The 17,500-nt window shown below is 44.0% G+C and overlaps 1 protein-coding gene across 2 annotated transcripts in view; it reads right to left on the reverse strand.

Moving 5' to 3' along the window:
* macrod2 (mono-ADP ribosylhydrolase 2) overlaps positions 1–17,500 on the reverse strand; it is a 1,184,313-nt gene that overhangs the window by 91,998 nt on the left and 1,074,815 nt on the right. For both annotated transcript variants that reach the window (XM_071393968.1, XM_071393967.1), the window contains exon 9: positions 3,595–3,673. In XM_071393968.1, the coding sequence (XP_071250069.1) occupies positions 3,595–3,673 (79 nt within the window). The remainder of the gene's footprint in view (positions 1–3,594; positions 3,674–17,500) is intronic.

The raw sequence follows: 17,500 nt of genomic DNA on the forward strand, positions 1-17,500 counted from the left end.
CTTCGGGACCTTTAACAAGGTTGTGAAAATGGAAAGGACTGGGCTCTCGGTTCTCTTTAAGTTACAGTAGGTTAAAGAAAGGGACAACTCTTGGTTCTCCTGTGTTGGATATCCAGCGAAAGCTTTGAACAGGTGTCAGAGACCAGATGCCTTTAGCAGACAGAGGGGGAGGTAGACAGTGGGAAGGGGCTTGAGGGGGGAAGGTACTTAGGGGGTGTGTCCCAGGAGGAAGTGAAAAGGCAACCCTTAACCTGTGAGCTCATAGGTCACATCAAAGCCCAGACTGTGTGATGAGGGAAAGCTCCTGTGTGTGTGTGTGTGTGTGTGTGTGTATGTGTGTGTGTGTGTGTGTGTGTGTGTGTGTGTGTGTGTGTGTGTGTGTGTGTGTGTGTGTGTGTGTGTGTGTGTGTGTGTGTGTGTGTGTGTGTGTGTGTGTGTGTGTGTGTGTGTGTGTGTGTGTGTGTGTGATGAGGGAAAGCACACCACTGTGTGGCACTTCTGCTTGTTCCAGCCATGCCCTTCTCTAAAGGTCTCCAATTGAATTTCTCTCCATTATTTGAACCTCTCAAGACCTCATTAAGAAGTCACTGCACGTCAATAAAAAGTAGCTTCAGGAAGAGTTATCTTCCATTACCTCAAGCTAGACATAACAGCTTTCCGTGTGCTTTGCTGCGCTACAATAGTACAATAGCACAGTGTTGTCGGTCAATCAGTTTTTAAGTCTGTGCATGTCAATGAGCAGTAGTTTCAGGAGGAGTTGGTTATCTTCTCTTAGATATCTTCTCTTAGTATTCACAACTCTTCTGCTGGTTTCCTGTACATTAAAACAATAGCAGGGCTTTTCTTTCCTCCTTTCCCTCACCCAAACCTAAAACCCAGCCCAAACTCGAATGGATTATTGTCTATTTAGGCTTACTTGAAATGGTGAAATTATGGTGTGACTTAATTTCCACTAGGGGCAACGCAAGTGCCTATTTCCCCCCAAAAATAAATAATACATGTTTTTTTTTTATGTTGGAACTCAGTCAGTGACTCAACTTACTGTTGCTAGGTGGAATAGTAGAATACACAAGGTGTAATTTCAAAATGTGGCTGTTTATCAACAATCGTTATGATAGTTTCTCAATTAGCCCATGTCAGCATTTTTTTTTTAGATTGGTAAATTAGTCTAGCGGCCATTTATTCTGTTAGTCAGTCTCACTCAGATATCATATTACAAACTGAAAACATTTCTCTCCATCCCATGACAAAATGTGTAGAATTGCAGCAAACTAGCTTTAAAATGGCAACATGTTCTCTACACCCCATGGCAAAATGGGGGGCTGGGGGATTTTTGGTGTCCCCCACCCTCATCAAAGTTGCCTATCCCTGATTTAATAGGATCGATGAGCTAGGCATGGGCATTGTGGATGGGGTAGAGGATCACAGGATGGGCTTGAACAGCAAGCTACAGTATGATTCAGAAGATTGTGAGTTCAATCCCAGTGCTAGGCACCTGTTTTGTATTTTTGTTTTAACCCTAACCTTAACCTTAACCTTAACCCTATCCCAAACCTTAACCCTAACCCTAACCCTATCCCAAACCTTAACCCTAACCTTAACCCTAACCTTAACCCTAATCTTAACCCTAACCTTAACCCTATCCCAAACTTTAACCCTAATCTTAACCCTAACCTTAACCCTAACCCTAACCTTAACCCTATCCCAAACCTTAACCTTAACCCTAACCCTATCCCAAACCTTAACCCTAACCCTAACCCTAACCTTAACCCTAACCCAAACCTTAACCCTAACCTTAACCCTATCCCAAACCTTAACCCAAACCTTAACCCTAACCCTAACCTTAACCCTATCCCAAACCTTAACCCAAACCTTAACCCTAACCTTAACCTTAACCCTAACCCAAACCTTAACCCTAACCTTAACCCAACCCTAACCCTAACCTTAACCCAAACCTTAACCCTAACCCTAACCTTAACCCAACCCTAACCCTATCCCAAACCTTAACACAAACCTTAACCCTAACCCAAACCTTAACCCTAACCTTAACCCTAACCCTAACCCAAACCTTAACCCTAACCTTAACCAATCTGAAGTAAACTAAACCCTAATGCCTACATTTGACCAAAATCTCAGAATGAATGCCTAAATGTAACTGTCAAGGTTAGTTTTGGTTTCACTTTTGCGCAGTTTGACTGACAGCTAACATACTCCATAATCTACAGACATACCACAGACGGCCCCACACGCCATAATTGAAAGCGCCAGCCATGCCTTATCTCTCTTGCTGCATTTATGACACGTTATGGTGTTTTCTTTGGAGATCGTGTTGCTAAAACTCCATTATAGTGATGGAGATGGACTCATCATGGTGACTTTGGGAGTGTGATAACTAATAATGAACAACTTTCCCAAGGCTTTCCTCTACACTAGTAAGGTGGTGAAAGGTTTCCTGCCTACATTGCATTTGGATGATGGAGATGTACTTATTGTACTTATTGCTGGCACTTTGGGAGTGATAACGGCAGAAACAACAGCTCTAGAAATCCATCTCACAACATTAATATGAAAAGGCGTTCCATCAGTGCACGGGGACAGGCAATATCATTACACACACTGTAGGGGGAAGGTCATCTTCCAGCAAAGAGTTAAAACAGAGAAGTGGGATGGAGGGAGAAAGGGAGAGAAGGAGAGGGGAGGAGGGGAGGAGAGAAGGAGGGAGGGTGGAAAGTAAAGAGGGAGGAAGAAAGGCAACATGAGGGAAGAGGGAGGAAAAGAGCGAGGGAGGGAGGAAGAGAGTAGGTGGATGACAGGAGTATTTGGGAAGGAGAGAGAGGGAGAGAGAGGGAGGGTAAGGGTGGGGGGGAACAAAACAGTCTCCATGTGAGAGTCGAAGGAAGATGAAGGCCTGAAACTCTGTATTCCTTCTAGGGGACGAGGAGTTGGGAAGATGGAGTGAGAGAGAGTCAAACAGAGACACAGAGAGAGATTCTGAACGAGAGAGAGAGACATGGGAGAGCCTGGGATTTTCAAGATGGGGAGGGAATAGGTGCCACATGGGAGATATTGCTAGCACGGTGAAGCAGACTTGTCTACCCTTCAGCCCCCCATACACCCCTATAGCCCTTTAGCTCTAATCCTCCATGGTCCACTAGCCATCAGAGATGGTGACTGGTTGCTCCTGGCTTCAGGGCTCAGAGATGGGAGCGGAGGGGTGTGTGTGTTCTTGTGTGTGGAGGGTTGGGTGGCAGGAGAGACTTGGGGCAGAAAATAACGTGCATTTGTTTATCTATCGTCTCTGTGAGACTCGGCGAGACAGCTTTGCTTTGTTGTGGATGCTTCCTGGAACTCCCTGAGAGAGACATGCCCTTTTCAGCAGAGAACTGGCTGGCTGGCTGGTCCAACAGGATTGTTCTCTAGAGTTGCCCCTCAAATACAAACACTGCACAACTAATCCAAAGGCCTTCTCTCATTGTAAAGTATCTGATGACACTAAAGTTAGACGTTATGTTGCTTTATAGCCCCAGGTAAACTCAGGAAGGACAGGGACACTACATTCCATGGCAGGCATATTGGAAACAGAACCAGACGTACCTTGGAAGACTTGAAGGATTTTTTCCTTGTAGATCCTGTAGTCCGCCTCCAGGAAGACACAGAAGATAACACGTTCGATCTGCACAGAAAGAAAAAATAGAGAGAAAGAAAGAAAGGAAGAAAGAAAGAAATAATTCCATTATTCCACTGTTGCTATTAATTGCACATTCAACTCCAGACCATCAGGACCAACAGATCCCACAAGAGCTACTAAAGGGACAAAATCAACAATTGAGGAACCGATGATAACATTTTACACCAGGGAGCCACAATCAAACCATAAGCATATTTCAGAATATCCTATTAGCCAATTAGCTGGCTCCCCAGTACAGACCACCAGCCTAGGTTCGTGTTCCAAATGGCACCCTATTCACTATGCAGCACACTACTTCTGACCAGGACCCATAGTACTCTGGTTAAAAAAGTAGTGCACTATATAGAGAGTAGGATGCCATTTGGGACACAACCATGCCCCACTGGTGGCAGCAGTGGGGTCTACTACTGAGCAGGCTTTTAGTGAATATTACACTATATTACACTACATTACATCAGATATTGGAGATAATATCTGAATGAGAGCATTTCCTTTGGTAGGATAAATTAAATATATCCCCAGCACCATAAAGTACAACTAAAAAGGTACTCATTCTCAAACCATAGACAAAAACGTGCAGCTATAGGTATCCTTTGACTCAGTACTTTGCTCTTATGAACTACCTCAGTGATTTAGAACTCACTAACTACTAACTGTAATTTATTTTACACTATGAGTGCTGCTATTAAGATGTGCTTCTAATTCATAATCCCTATAGTTATCCTCTCAAGCTGAACACTTTGGAGGGATGTTGCTATGACTAATTCAAATTGCACCCTGCAAATGTCAGCATATTATTTTTGAATGACTATACTCTCTGTATATTCATTTCCTTATGTCTCATTTATTGTTATGAATTTTTGCCTGTGTGGGTTGTTACCATGCCTTCAGAAAGTATTCATACCCCTTGATTTATTCCACATTTTGTTGTGTTACAGCCTGAATTCATATATTTTCTTCTCACCCATCTACACACAATACCCCATAATGACGAAGCTCATCAAATTAATTCACATCCCCAAGTGTAAGGAGCGACGCTGGTAGACAAGAAGCAGGTACAGGGAGAACATTTAATGAACAATGGACATGAAACAGAACAAGAACAGCGTCTGGACAGGGGAAAAATAACGACACCAATGCTGACACGGGGAACCAACAGAGGAACAGACAGAAATAGAGGGGGCAATCAACAAAGGGAAGGAGTCTTGTGGCGGGCCGGGCGCAGTGCACGCTGACACGGTCGCCAGGTGTACGGTGTTTCCTCCGACACATTGGTTCGACTGGCTTCTGGGATAAGTGAGCATTGTGTCAAGAAGCAGTGCGGCTTGGTTGTGTTGTGTTTTGGAGGATGCACGGCTTTCGACCTTCGCCTCTCCCGAGTCCGTACAGGAGTTGCAGCGATGAGACAAGACTGTAACTACCAATTGGACACCACGAAATTGGGGAGAAAAAGGGGTACAAAAATAAATACAAAATCAAGGAGTCTCCAATGAGCGCTGCTGCGTGTAATGATGGTGACAGGTGTACGTAACGAAGGGCAGCCTGGCGCCATCGAGCGCCAGAGAGGGAGAGCGGGAGCAGGCGTGACACCGAGTCAATAAATGTTAGAATCATCTTTGGCAGCGATTACAGATTTGAGTCTTTCTGTGTAAGTCTCTTAGAGCTTTGCACACCTGGATTGTACAATATTTGCAAATTATTATTTGTTTTAATTCTTCAAGCTCTGTCAAGTTGATTGTTGATCATTGCTAGACAGCCATTTTCAAGTCTTGCCATAGATTTAAGTCAAAACTGTAACTAGGCCACTCAGGAACATTCAATGTCGTCTTGGTAAGCAACTCCAGTGTATATTTGGCCTTGTGTTTAGGTTACTGTCCTGCTGAAAGGTGAATTTGTCTCCCAGTGTCTGTTGGATTGCAGACTGAACCAGGTTTACCGCTAAGATTTTGCCTGTGCTAAACTCAATTCAGTTTATTGTTATGCTAAAAAACTCCCTAATCCTTGCAGATGACAAGCATACCCATAACATGATGCAGCCACCACCATGCTTGAAAATATGGATAGTGGTACTCAGTAATGTGTTGTATTGGATTTGTCCCAAACATACACTTTGTATTCAGGACACAAAGTTAATTTATTTGCCAACGTTTTTGCAGTTTTACTTTAGTGCCTTATTGCAAGCAGGATGCATGTTTTGCATTATTTGTATTCTGTACAGGCTTCCTTCTTATCACTGTCAGGTTTTGGCCAGGACTGTTCTGGTTTTTTGTCACTAGATGTCCCCATTGCACCTTTTTTGTACCTTTTGTTTTTCCCTTGCTCTAATTATTGTTTGCACCTGTATGTCGTTCCCTTGTTAGTATTTAATCCCTGTGTGTTCCTCAGTTCCTTTCTCAGTGTTTGTATGTTAGCACCCAGCCCCAGCCCAAGCCTTGTTGTGAACATATATTTTTCTCTTGTTGGATTTTCCAGAGGTTCTCTGGTTTTGTTCTTTTGTATTTTGGATTAGTCTTTTGAGGTTTGTTTTTCCCTTGCTGTTTTTACCACTTTGTGGATTTTCTTTGTATTTTGGAAGATATCTATTTTTTATTAAACCACCATCTCTAGTACTGCTGTGTCTGCCTCATCTTCTGGGTTCTGCCGATTTAGTGACTGTTTCTCGCACCGGGTCCTGACAATCACTCTGTCATTTAGGTTAGTATTGTGGAGTAACTACAACGTTGTTGATTCATCTTCAGGTTTCTCCTATCTGATGAGACAAAAATAGAGCTTTTTGGTCTAAACTCCACTCGCCGTGTTTGGAGGAAGAAGAAGGATGAGTACAACCCCAAGAACACCATCCCAACTGTGAAGCATGGAGGTGGAAACATCATTTTTGGGGATGCTTTTCTGCAAAGGGGACAGGACGACTGCACCGTATTGAGGGGAGGATGGATGGGGCCATGTATCGCGAGATCTTGGCCAACAACCTCCTTCCCTCAGTAAGAGCATTGAAGATGGGTCGTGGCTGGGTCTTCCAGCATGACAACGACCCGAAACACACAGCCAGGGCAACTAAGGAGTGGCTCCGTAAGAAGCATCTCAAGCTCCTGGAGTGGCCTAGCCAGTCTCCAGACCTGAACCCAATAGAACATATTTGGAGGGAGCTGAAAGTCCGTATTGCCCAGCGACAGCCCCGAAACCTGAAGGATCTGGAGAAGGTCTGTATGGAGGAGTGGGCCAAAATCCCTGCTGCAGTGTGTGCAAACCTGGTCAAGAACTACAGGAAACGTATGATCTCTGTAATTGCAAACAAAGGTTTCTGTACCAAATATTAAGTTCTGCTTTTCTGATGTATCAAATACTTATGAAAACTTGAAAATCGGCCCTAATTAATCGGCCATTCCAATTAATCTGTCGACCTCTAATCCGGACCCCTCGTGTCAATTTGTGGTGGAAGTTGATGCTTCGGATGTTGGAGTGGGGTCCATCCTGTCCCAGCGATCTGCCCAGGACCAAAAGCTTCATCCCTGTGCCTTCCTGTCCCATCGTCTCAATCCTGCAGAGAGGAACTACGACGTAGGCAACCGAGAGTCCTGGTGGTTAAGATGGCGTTGGAAGAGTGGATGCACTGGCTGGAAGGAGCAGCACAGCCATTCTTGGTCTGGACCGACCATAAAAACATGGAATATCTCCATACAGCCTAGCGCCTCAACTCCAGGCAGGCCCAGTGGGCCCTCTTGTTTACCAGATTCAACTTCACCATTTCCTTCTACCGCCCAGGGTCAAATGTGAAGCCTGTACAGTTCCTCTGCCACACCCTCGACCTCCAAAACCATTCTCCCTACCATATGCCTTGCTGCCACTGTGGATTGGGGTATTGAGAACATGGTTCATGAGGCGCAACGCTCCCAGCCTGGACCTGAAGGGGGCCCGGCTTACCTGGTTGTTTGTCCCTAACCCAGTCCGGTCCTGGACTGGGCAGAAGGTATGGCTTTCCACTCGGGGCCTGCCCCTGCGGGTAGAGTCCCGCAAACTGTTTCCCCATTTCATTGGTCCATTTCCCATCTCTAGAGTCCTTAGATCCACTGCTGTCTGTCTTGTGTTACCCCGTACCCTCCGTATCCATCCTACTTTCCATGTGTCCAGAATTAAGCCCGTGTCTCACTGTCCTTTGTCTTCTGTTTCCAGGCCTATCCCTCCCCTTCGGGTATAATCGATGGCCAGCCAGCGTATATGGTGAGACGCCTCCTGAGGGTTCGACCACAGGGCAGGGGTTTCAAGTACCTGGTTGACTGAGAGGGTTATGGACTGGAGGAGAGGTGCTGGGTTCCTGCTAAAGACATCTTGGACCTGGCCCTCATTGCCGATTTCCACCGCCGACACCCTGGTCAGCCAGGTATGCACCCACTGCCTGACTCTGGACTACTTTCCTTCCTGCCCTTCAGTACCTGTTGGACTATGAACTGATTTTGACCTTTTGCCTGTAAACGACCATTCTCTTGCCTACCCCTTTTTGGATTAATAAACATTGTAAGACTCCAACCATCTGCCTCCTGTGTCTGCATCTGGGTCTCGCCTTGTGCCTTGATACATACAGTGCCTTCAGAAAGTATTTATACCCAATGACGTATTTTACAATTTGTAGTGTTACAGCCTGAATTCAAAATTGATTAAATATATTGTTTTGCTCACCCATCTACACACAATACCCTATAATGACGAAGTGAAAACATGTTTTTGGAAATTTTGGCTAATTTATTGAAAATAAGTACAGAAATATCTAATTGGGCGGCAGTGTAGCCTAGTGGTTAGAGCGTTGAACTAGTAACCGAAAGGTTGCAAAATCGAATCCCCGAGCTGACAAGGTAAAAATTTGTCGTTCTGCCCCTGAGCAAGGCAGTTAACCCACTGTTCCTAGTCATTGAAAATAAGAATGTGTTCTTAACTGACTTGCCTAGTTAAATAAAGGTAAATAAATTGAAATAAGTATTCACACCCCTGAGTCAATACATGTTAGAAGCACCTTTGGAAGTCATTATAGCTGTGCTTACAAGCATACCTGTAACATGATGCAGCCACCACTATGCTTGAATATGGAGAGTGGTACTCAGTTATGTCTTGTATTGAATTTGTCCCAAACATAATGCTTTGTATTCAGAACAAAAAGTGATTTGCTTTGCAACATTTTATTCAGTATTACTTTAGTGCCTTGTTGCAAACATGATGCATGTTTTAGAATATTTGTATTCTGGACAGTCTTTCTTCTTTTTGTTCTGTGAATTAGGTTAGTATTGTGGACTAACTACAATGTTGTTTCTCCTATCACAGCCATTCAACTCTGTAACTGTTTTAAAGTAACCATTGGCCTCATGGTGAAATCCCTGAGTGGTTTCCTTCCTCTCTGGTAACTGAGTTAGGAAGGACGCCTGTATCTTTGTAGTGACTGGGTGTATTGATACACCATCCAACGTGTAATTAATAACTTCACCATGCTCAAAGGGATATTCAATGTATGTTTATAACTTTTTTACCAATAGGTGCCCTTCTTTGCTAGGCATTGGAAAACCTCCCTGGTCTTTGTGGTTGAATCTGTGTTAGAAAGTCACTGCTCGATTAATTGACCTTATAGATGATTGTATGTGTGGGGTACAGAGATGAGGTTCACATAAAAAAAATGATGTTAACCACTATTATTGCACACAGAGTGAGTCCATGCAACTTATTATGTGACTTGTTAAACACATTTTCACTAATGATCTTATTTAGGCTGGCCATAACAAAGATGTTGAATACTTGAAGATGTTGAATACTTGAAGAAAAACATGATTCTACTTTGACATTATGTTTAAACCAGGGACACAAAATCTAAATGTAATCCATACACGCAGACTGTAACACAGCAAAATGTGGAAAAATTCAAGGGGTGTGAATACTTTCGGAAGGTACTCAACCGCTCATCAACAATTCAAGATCCAAAAACACATTCATTTTTTTTAAACTGAAAAGATTGAAATATAAATCCCTGTCTTACAACGGTGAGTACACTGAATACATATGACTGGAATAATGTCTGCTCTAATGCACAATCACATGAATACCTCTCCACCATCACTCTCCTATCTACCTTCCTATTGTACAATACAGCACCCTCTCCATAAAGGAAGCAGGCATGAAATACACAAACACATGACATTATATTATCTAATGAACTACTACGGTGTTCTGTAATGTTCCCTTTTATGTTCCCTTTTAGTCTTAGTCTGTAATATGTACAGTATGTCATTTCCCTTGATTTCAGGAAGTATTATCTCAGCATGACACAGACAACCTCACAGAGAAGAGCTTTGTCACAAAAGTATCTGTCTGTAACAGAGTCGCTGTTTGAAACAGAGTTGCTGTCTGTAACAGAGTCCCTATCTGAAACAGAGTCGCTGTCTGAAACAGAGTTGCTGTCTGAAACAGAGTTGCTGTCTGAAACAGAGTCGCTGTCTGAAACAGAGTCGCTGTCTGAAACACAGTCGATGTCTGAAACAGAGTTGCTGTCTGAAACAGAGTCGATGTCTGTAACAGTGTCTGTCTGAAACAGAGTTGCTGTCTGAAACACAGTCGATGTCTGAAACACAGTCGATGTCTGTAACAGTGTCTGTCAGTAACAGAGTGTCTGTCTGTAACAGTGTCTGTCTGTAACAGTGTCTGTCTCAGTAGGTCTCAGTAGGCAGACCTGGCTCTCAAGAGAAGTGTCACATCCTCATGTTTCACCTGTCTTTGTGCTTGTCACCACCCCCTCCAGGTGTCACCCATCTTCCTCATTATCCCCAGTGTATATATACCTGTGTTCTCTGTTTGTCTGTTGCTAGTTCGTCTTGTATCGTCAGGTCTTACCAGTGTGTTTTCCCGTCTCCCTGCTTTCTCAAGTTCTGTTTCCTAGTTTTGCAGATTCTGACCATTCCTGCCTGACTCTGACCTGTTTACGAACCTCTGCCTATCCTGACCCCGAGCCTGCCTGCCGTTCTGTACCTGCCTGACTCTGACCTGTTTACGAACCTCTGCCTATCCTGACCCCGAGCCTGCCTGCCGTTCTGTACCTGCCTGACTCTGACCTGTTTACGAACCTCTGCCTGTCCTGACCCCGAGCCTGCCTGCCTTTGAACTATCTTTTGCCTGCCCCCTGTTTGGGTCAATAAACATCTGTGACTCTAGCATCTGGGTCTTATCCTAAGTTCTGATAAGAAGACAGGCTATGTGCACACTGCCCACAAAATGAGGTGGAAACTGAGCTACACTTCCTAACCTCCTGCCAAATGTATGACCATATTAGAAACAGATGTTTCCCTCAGATTACACAGATCCACAAAGAATTAGAAAACAAATCCAATATTTGATAAACTCCCATATCTAATATTGTGCCACCACAGCAGCAAGATGTGTGACCTGTTACCACAAGAAAAGGGAAACCAGTGAAGAACAAACACCATTGTAAATACATCCCATATTTCTGTTTTTTAATTTTCCCCTTTGTACTTTTACTATTTGCAAATCGTTACAACACTGTATATAGACATAATGTGACATTTGAAATGTCTTTATTCTTTTGGTCATTTTGTGAGTGTAATGTTTACTGTTAATTAGTTATTGTTTATTTCACTTGTGTTTATTATCTATTTCACTTGCTTTGGCAATGTAAAAATGTTTCCCATGCCAATAAAGCCCTTTGAATTGAATTGAGACAGAGAAACAGACAGAGAGAGAGAGATACAGAGATACAGAGAGGCAGAGAGAGACAGGGATAAAGAGATAAAGAAATACAGAGAGACAGAAAGAGAGAGAGAGAGAGAGAGAGAGAGAGAGAGAGAGAGAGAGAGAGAGAGAGAGAGAGAGAGAGAGAGAGAGAGAGAGAGAGACAGAGATACAGATGCCTTATTGCTGTTGGTCCAACCATTTTTTGTTATATGTATACTTTGGCAACGTAAGTAATTTAACTTGCCATGTCAATAACGTCTCCTGATTGAATTGATACAGAGATACAGAGATACAGAGAGAGACAGAGATACAGAGAGAGACGGAGACAGAGAGAAGGAGAGGAACAGAGCGACAGAGAGAGACAGAGAGATAGAGAGAGATACAGAGAGACAGAGATACAGAGAGACAGAGATACAGAGAGAGATGGAGATACAGAGAGAAGGAGAGGAACAGAGTGACAGAGACAGAGACAGAGAGATAGAGAGAGATACAGAGATACAGAGATACAGAGAGACAGAGATACAGAGAGAGACGGAGACAGAGAGAAGGAGAGGAACAGAGCGACAGAGACAGAGACAGAGAGATAGAGAGAGATACAGAGATACAGAGATACAGAGAGACAGAGATACAGAGAGAAGGAGAGGAACAGAGCGACAGAGACAGAGACAGAGGCAGAGAGATAGAGAGAGACAGAGATACAGAGAAACAGAGATACAGAGAGAGACAGAGATACAGAGAGAAGGAGAGGAACAGAGCGACAGAGACAGAGACAGAGGCAGAGAGATACAGAGAGACAGAGATACAGAGAGACAGAGAGACAGAGAGAGAAGAGAGACAGAGACAGAGAGAAGGAGAGATACAGAGAGAGATACAGAGAGACAGAGATACAGAGAGAACGAGAGAGAGAGAGTCATGCTCAACATGAGCTCCTGATATATTTGATTTTTTTGGTTTTTAGAATGAGATAAACACTCTAATCGAAGAAGAATTCCAGACAAGAAGTGATGAACAACAACTCTATACATTCAGAATAGAAAAAAAAGTAACTTGGCGCCTCAAGTTAAGAAGTTTTGAGTCTAGCTAGCTAGCTACACAACAAAGACCCAGCCAGCAGACTAACAAGCTAGCCATAAGAAACGAGCTAGAACAAAACTAGCAAGGTCAGTTAATACAACTACATCAAACGACCAAACTGAGTGAGTAAAACAAAAAGGAGCACGGACTAACTGTAAACATATCTTCAGTCTTTTGTGTGAGGATTTTTCACTATTTTTGCTGTTTTTTGAAAGTAGCGCGAACAGCAGACGAACAAATCGGTTGCCATGGCAACGGGGCAGCAGAACAGCGCAGCAGTAGCGGTAGTAGCAGAGCGCACAGACACCATGTCCCCACTCCCCCTCAGCGCAGAATCCATTCTCTACCCAAAAAAGGTCAAAAATGACACAATGAGGAAAGCTTTCAAACAGAAACTACTAGAGAAGAGGCCAGAAACCCTTTTTGCAGACCTCTACAAAAACGGTGACGTGAGTAATCTCATCTTCCTCACTGACCAGCCAAATGCATGGCGCTCAGCAGTCTGCTCTCACTACCCATGCATAAAGAAAGAGGGAATCTGTAATGGGTGGAAGCTGAAAATCAAAGAGACAGACGACCCTGACAGCACCATGATAACAATCAACCTCTACAAGACTGGGACTGTCATGGTACAAGGTAACATCAGGCTGTTTGAAACAGACTTTCAGACCATTAAGGAGAGAGCGGAGAGAGAGAAGGACACCACCAGTGACATGCCCTCCCACAACACAAACTCCACCCTCACCCCTACCCTCCCCACCCAAAAAGGCACATCCAGCACCTCTCTTTCCACCATAGTGGAGGACACGCCCCAGGAGGAGAGCGACCCCCTCAGTGCAGAGCAGGCTCAGGCCCTCCTCACCACCATGGCTGCCATGAGGGATGAGTTCACCAAACTGGAGGGGGAGGTGGTCCTGCTCAGGGAGAGCGTGAGCAAACAGCAACCAGACAACCACACCTTAGAGGAGCTCCTAACCAAGGTGAGGACAGAGCAGGACAGCAGCCTTGCAACACAGCTGAAAGAGGTTCAGCAAGAGAGAGACGGACTCAAGAGAGAGCTGGCTGATCTAACAAAGGAGGTGAGAGAGCTCCAAAAAGACAGGCAGAGCAGCAATAAGGAGCTGACCGCACTAAGAGAGGAGCTGCAGGAGAGAAAGAGAGCAGAGGACAGGCTGCAGGAGCAGATAGATCACCACCCTATGACCTGCCCTCACACAGCAGAGGAGCCCAGCTCAACCAGCCAGACTTCCCCAGCCCTGGCTGCTGCACCCCTCCTCCCCAACCCACAGAACAGCCTCCCACTGACAGTGGCACCCACACAGACCAGCCACACCCCAGCTCCAACACCCACCAGCCCCCCCTCTGCCCCCCCCAGTCCAGAAGAAACACTGGCTGACATCGTCCTGTTAATGGACTCAAATGGGAAGTATGTTCAGGAGAAGAAACTTTTCCCTAGACACAAAACGAGAAAGGTGTGGTGCCCAACAACGCAAAGTGCCATGGAGCTGCTTGATAAGAACCATCTCGGGTCGCCAAGCCACATAATCATACATACCGGAAGCAACGACCTGCGTGCTCAGCAGGAGAGGGTGGCGACTTCACTACGGGGAGTGATTGAGAAGGCCTCCGCAATCTTCCCCAACTCAAGAATCATAGTGTCAACCCTTCTACAGAGGAGGGACTTCCACCCTGCCACAATCCAAAGAATAAATGCCAGCCTATCCCGGGACTGTGCCCTGCGACCCAATGTACACCTGGCCCACCATCCCACCCTCGATCTGGACTGTCTCTATGACCATGTTCACCTGTACAGGGAGACAGTCCCCATCCTTGCCAAGACTCTCAAGGACGTCGCTCTAAACCGCAGCCCGACCTCTCCACCCAGGAACAGCGGAGCAATCTCCACCCCGCCGAGATCACTGAGACAACATCCCGGACCAGCACCCTGGACCCCCCAGCCACGACCACAGCACCACCAACCTCAATGCCCACCACAGCCAGCGCAGCACAGACCACCCCAGCCCAGCTTCAGAGCCACCCAGATGAGGCCTACCACCCCCCTCCTCCCCACCGCAGACCCACACCTGGAGGAGCCACAGCCCAGCAGGCAGAGCTACGCACAGGCTGTGAGAGGAGCAACTGGCCCAGCCCCCACCAACCAAATGAGTGACATTAAACAAATGCTGAGTCTACTATGCTCACATGTGATGGGCCGAGGGTCATGGTAAGATGAGCACAAGAACTCCACCATTCTCACACTACATCCACCCAAGTGGCATGACACAAATTCTATCTTAAATGATAAACAAATCACATTTGCAAAATAAGAGTTTACTTTAATTGAAAAATCCTATTTTAATGGTTCTTCTTGGATTGTGAGTGTTTGTCTCATTTTGAAAGGTAAAGAAAAGAGAAAAAAAAAAAAGTTATGAAGTCTTTTTACGTTGCATGTTGGAATATACAAGGATTGAAGTCCTCTGCTTTTGGGCTAAAGAGCAGAAACCCAGACTTCCTGAAAGAAATTGATGATGTTGATATTTTAGTACTACAGGAAACATGGTGCAGAGGTGATGTTTCCACTGGCTGTCCACTAGGTTATAGGGAGATAATCATACCATCCACTAAATTAAAAGGAATCAAACAGGGCAGAGACTCAGGGGGAATGCTAATATGGTATAAATCTGAACTAATTAATTCAATCGAATTGATCAAAACAGGAGAATTCTTTATCTGGTTAAAAATCAACAAGGAGGCTATCTTGACAGATAAAAACGTCTTCCTCTGTGCCACATACATTCCCCCCTCAGAGTCACCCTACTTCAACGAAGAGAGCTTCTCCATTCTAGAGGGAGAGATTAGTCACTTTCAGGCCCAAGGCAACGTACTGGTCTGTGGAGACCTGAATGCTAGAATAGCAGAAGAACAAGACACTATTAACAGTCATGGGGATAAACACCTACCAGGAAGCAATAACCTTTCCCTCCCCACATACCCCCACAGAAACAACTATGACAAAGTGAAAAACAAAAATGGATTACAGCTCCTGAGGCTCTGTCGAACACTGGGTCTGTACATAGTCAATGGCAGGCTGAGAGGAGACTCTTTTGGTAGGTACACCTACAGCTCATCCCTTGGCAGCAGCACTGTAGACTACTTCCTCACCGACCTAAACCCAGAGTCTCTCAGAGCCTTCACAGTCAGCCCACTAACACCTCTCTCAGACCACAGTAAAATCACAGTGTATCTGAGGAGAGCAGAACCCAACCATGAAGCATCATGGCCCAATAAATTACATGGTACTAAACAAGCCTATAGATGGAGTGCAAACAGTACAGACATCTACCAAAAAGCAATTAGTAGCCAAAAAATACAATCTCTCCTGGACAACTTTTTAGCCTTAACATTCTCCTTCAGCAATGAAGGTGTAAATTTGGCCGTTAGGAACATAAACTTTATATTTGACAAATTAGCCTCCTTGGCTAATCTAAAGAAGCATAAGAGCAAACCAAAAATAACAGATAATGAAAAATGGTTTGATAATGATTGCAAAAATCTAAGAAAGTCATTGAGAAATATATCTAATCAAAAACACAGAGAACCAGACAACAAAAATATACGCCTTCAATATGGGGAAACACTGAAGCAATACAAACGCACCCTAAGAACAAAAAAGGAACAGCACATTAGAAATCAGCTGGATGGAATTGAGGAATCCATAGAATCAAACCACTTCTGGGAGAATTGGAATAAATTAAACAAACCTCATCATGAGGAGTTGGCTATCCAAAATGGGGATATGTGGAGAAATCACTTTGCAAACCTCTACAGCAATATAACAAAGAGCCCAGAACAAAAAGATATACAAGAAAAATTACAAATCCTTGAATTAGCAGTCAAAGACTATCAGAATCCTGTGGATACCCCAATTACAGAAGAAGAATTATTGGAAAAAATATGCAATCTCCAACCCAAAAAGGCCTGTGGTGCTGATGGGATTTTAAATGAAATGATCAAATATACAGACCACAAATTCAAATTGGCTATACTCAAACTCTTCAACATTATCCTCACTGCAGGTATTTTCCCCGATATTTGGAACCAGGGACTGATCACACCAATCTATAAAAATGGAGACAAATTTGACCCAAATAATTACAGAGGAATATGCGTTAACAGCAACTTGGGGAAAATTCTCTGCAGTATTATAAATAGCAGACTACATCATTTCCTTGACGAACACAACGTCCTGAGCAGAAGCCAGATTGGATTTCTAAAAAATTATCGTACAACAGACCACATTTACACCCTCCACACTCTAATTGATAAACAAGTTAACCAAAACAAAGGCAAAATCTACTCGTGTTTTGTAGATTTCAAGAAAGCATTTGATTCAATTTGGCACGAAGGTCTTTTTTATAAACTAATAGAAAGTGGTATTGGAGGGAAAACATATGATTTTATTAAATCAATGTACACTAAAAACAAATGTGCGGTTAAAATTGGCAACAAGCAAACAGACTTCTTCTCTCAGGGGCGGGGAGTGAAACAGGGCTGCCCAATAAGTCCAACATTATTTAACATCTACATGAATGAATTGGCAAAAACATTAGAAGAATCGACAGCACCTGGTATCACCCTACACAACACTGAAATCAAGTGTCTGCTGTACGCAGATGACCTGGTGCTGCTGTCTCCCACTAAAGAGGGGTTACAGCAACACCTAGATCATCTTCACAGGTTCTGTCAGACTTGGGCTCTGACCGTTAACCTAAAAAAAACAAATATAATGATATTCCAAAAAAGGTCCGGAAATAAGGATGACAAATATAAATTCTATTTGGACACAGTTCTATTAGAACACACCAAAAACTACACATATCTAGGACTAAATATCAGCAACACAGGTAGCTTTCACATGGCTGTGAATGAGCTGAGAGACAAAGCAAGAAGAGCATTCTATGCCATTAAAAGGAACATCAAAATTGAAATTCCAATTAGAATCTGGCTCAAAATTTT

The sequence above is a fragment of the Salvelinus alpinus genome, chromosome 3 (genome assembly GCF_045679555.1).
Source record: "Salvelinus alpinus chromosome 3, SLU_Salpinus.1, whole genome shotgun sequence".
In the NCBI taxonomy this organism is placed as follows: Eukaryota; Metazoa; Chordata; class Actinopteri; order Salmoniformes; family Salmonidae; genus Salvelinus; species Salvelinus alpinus.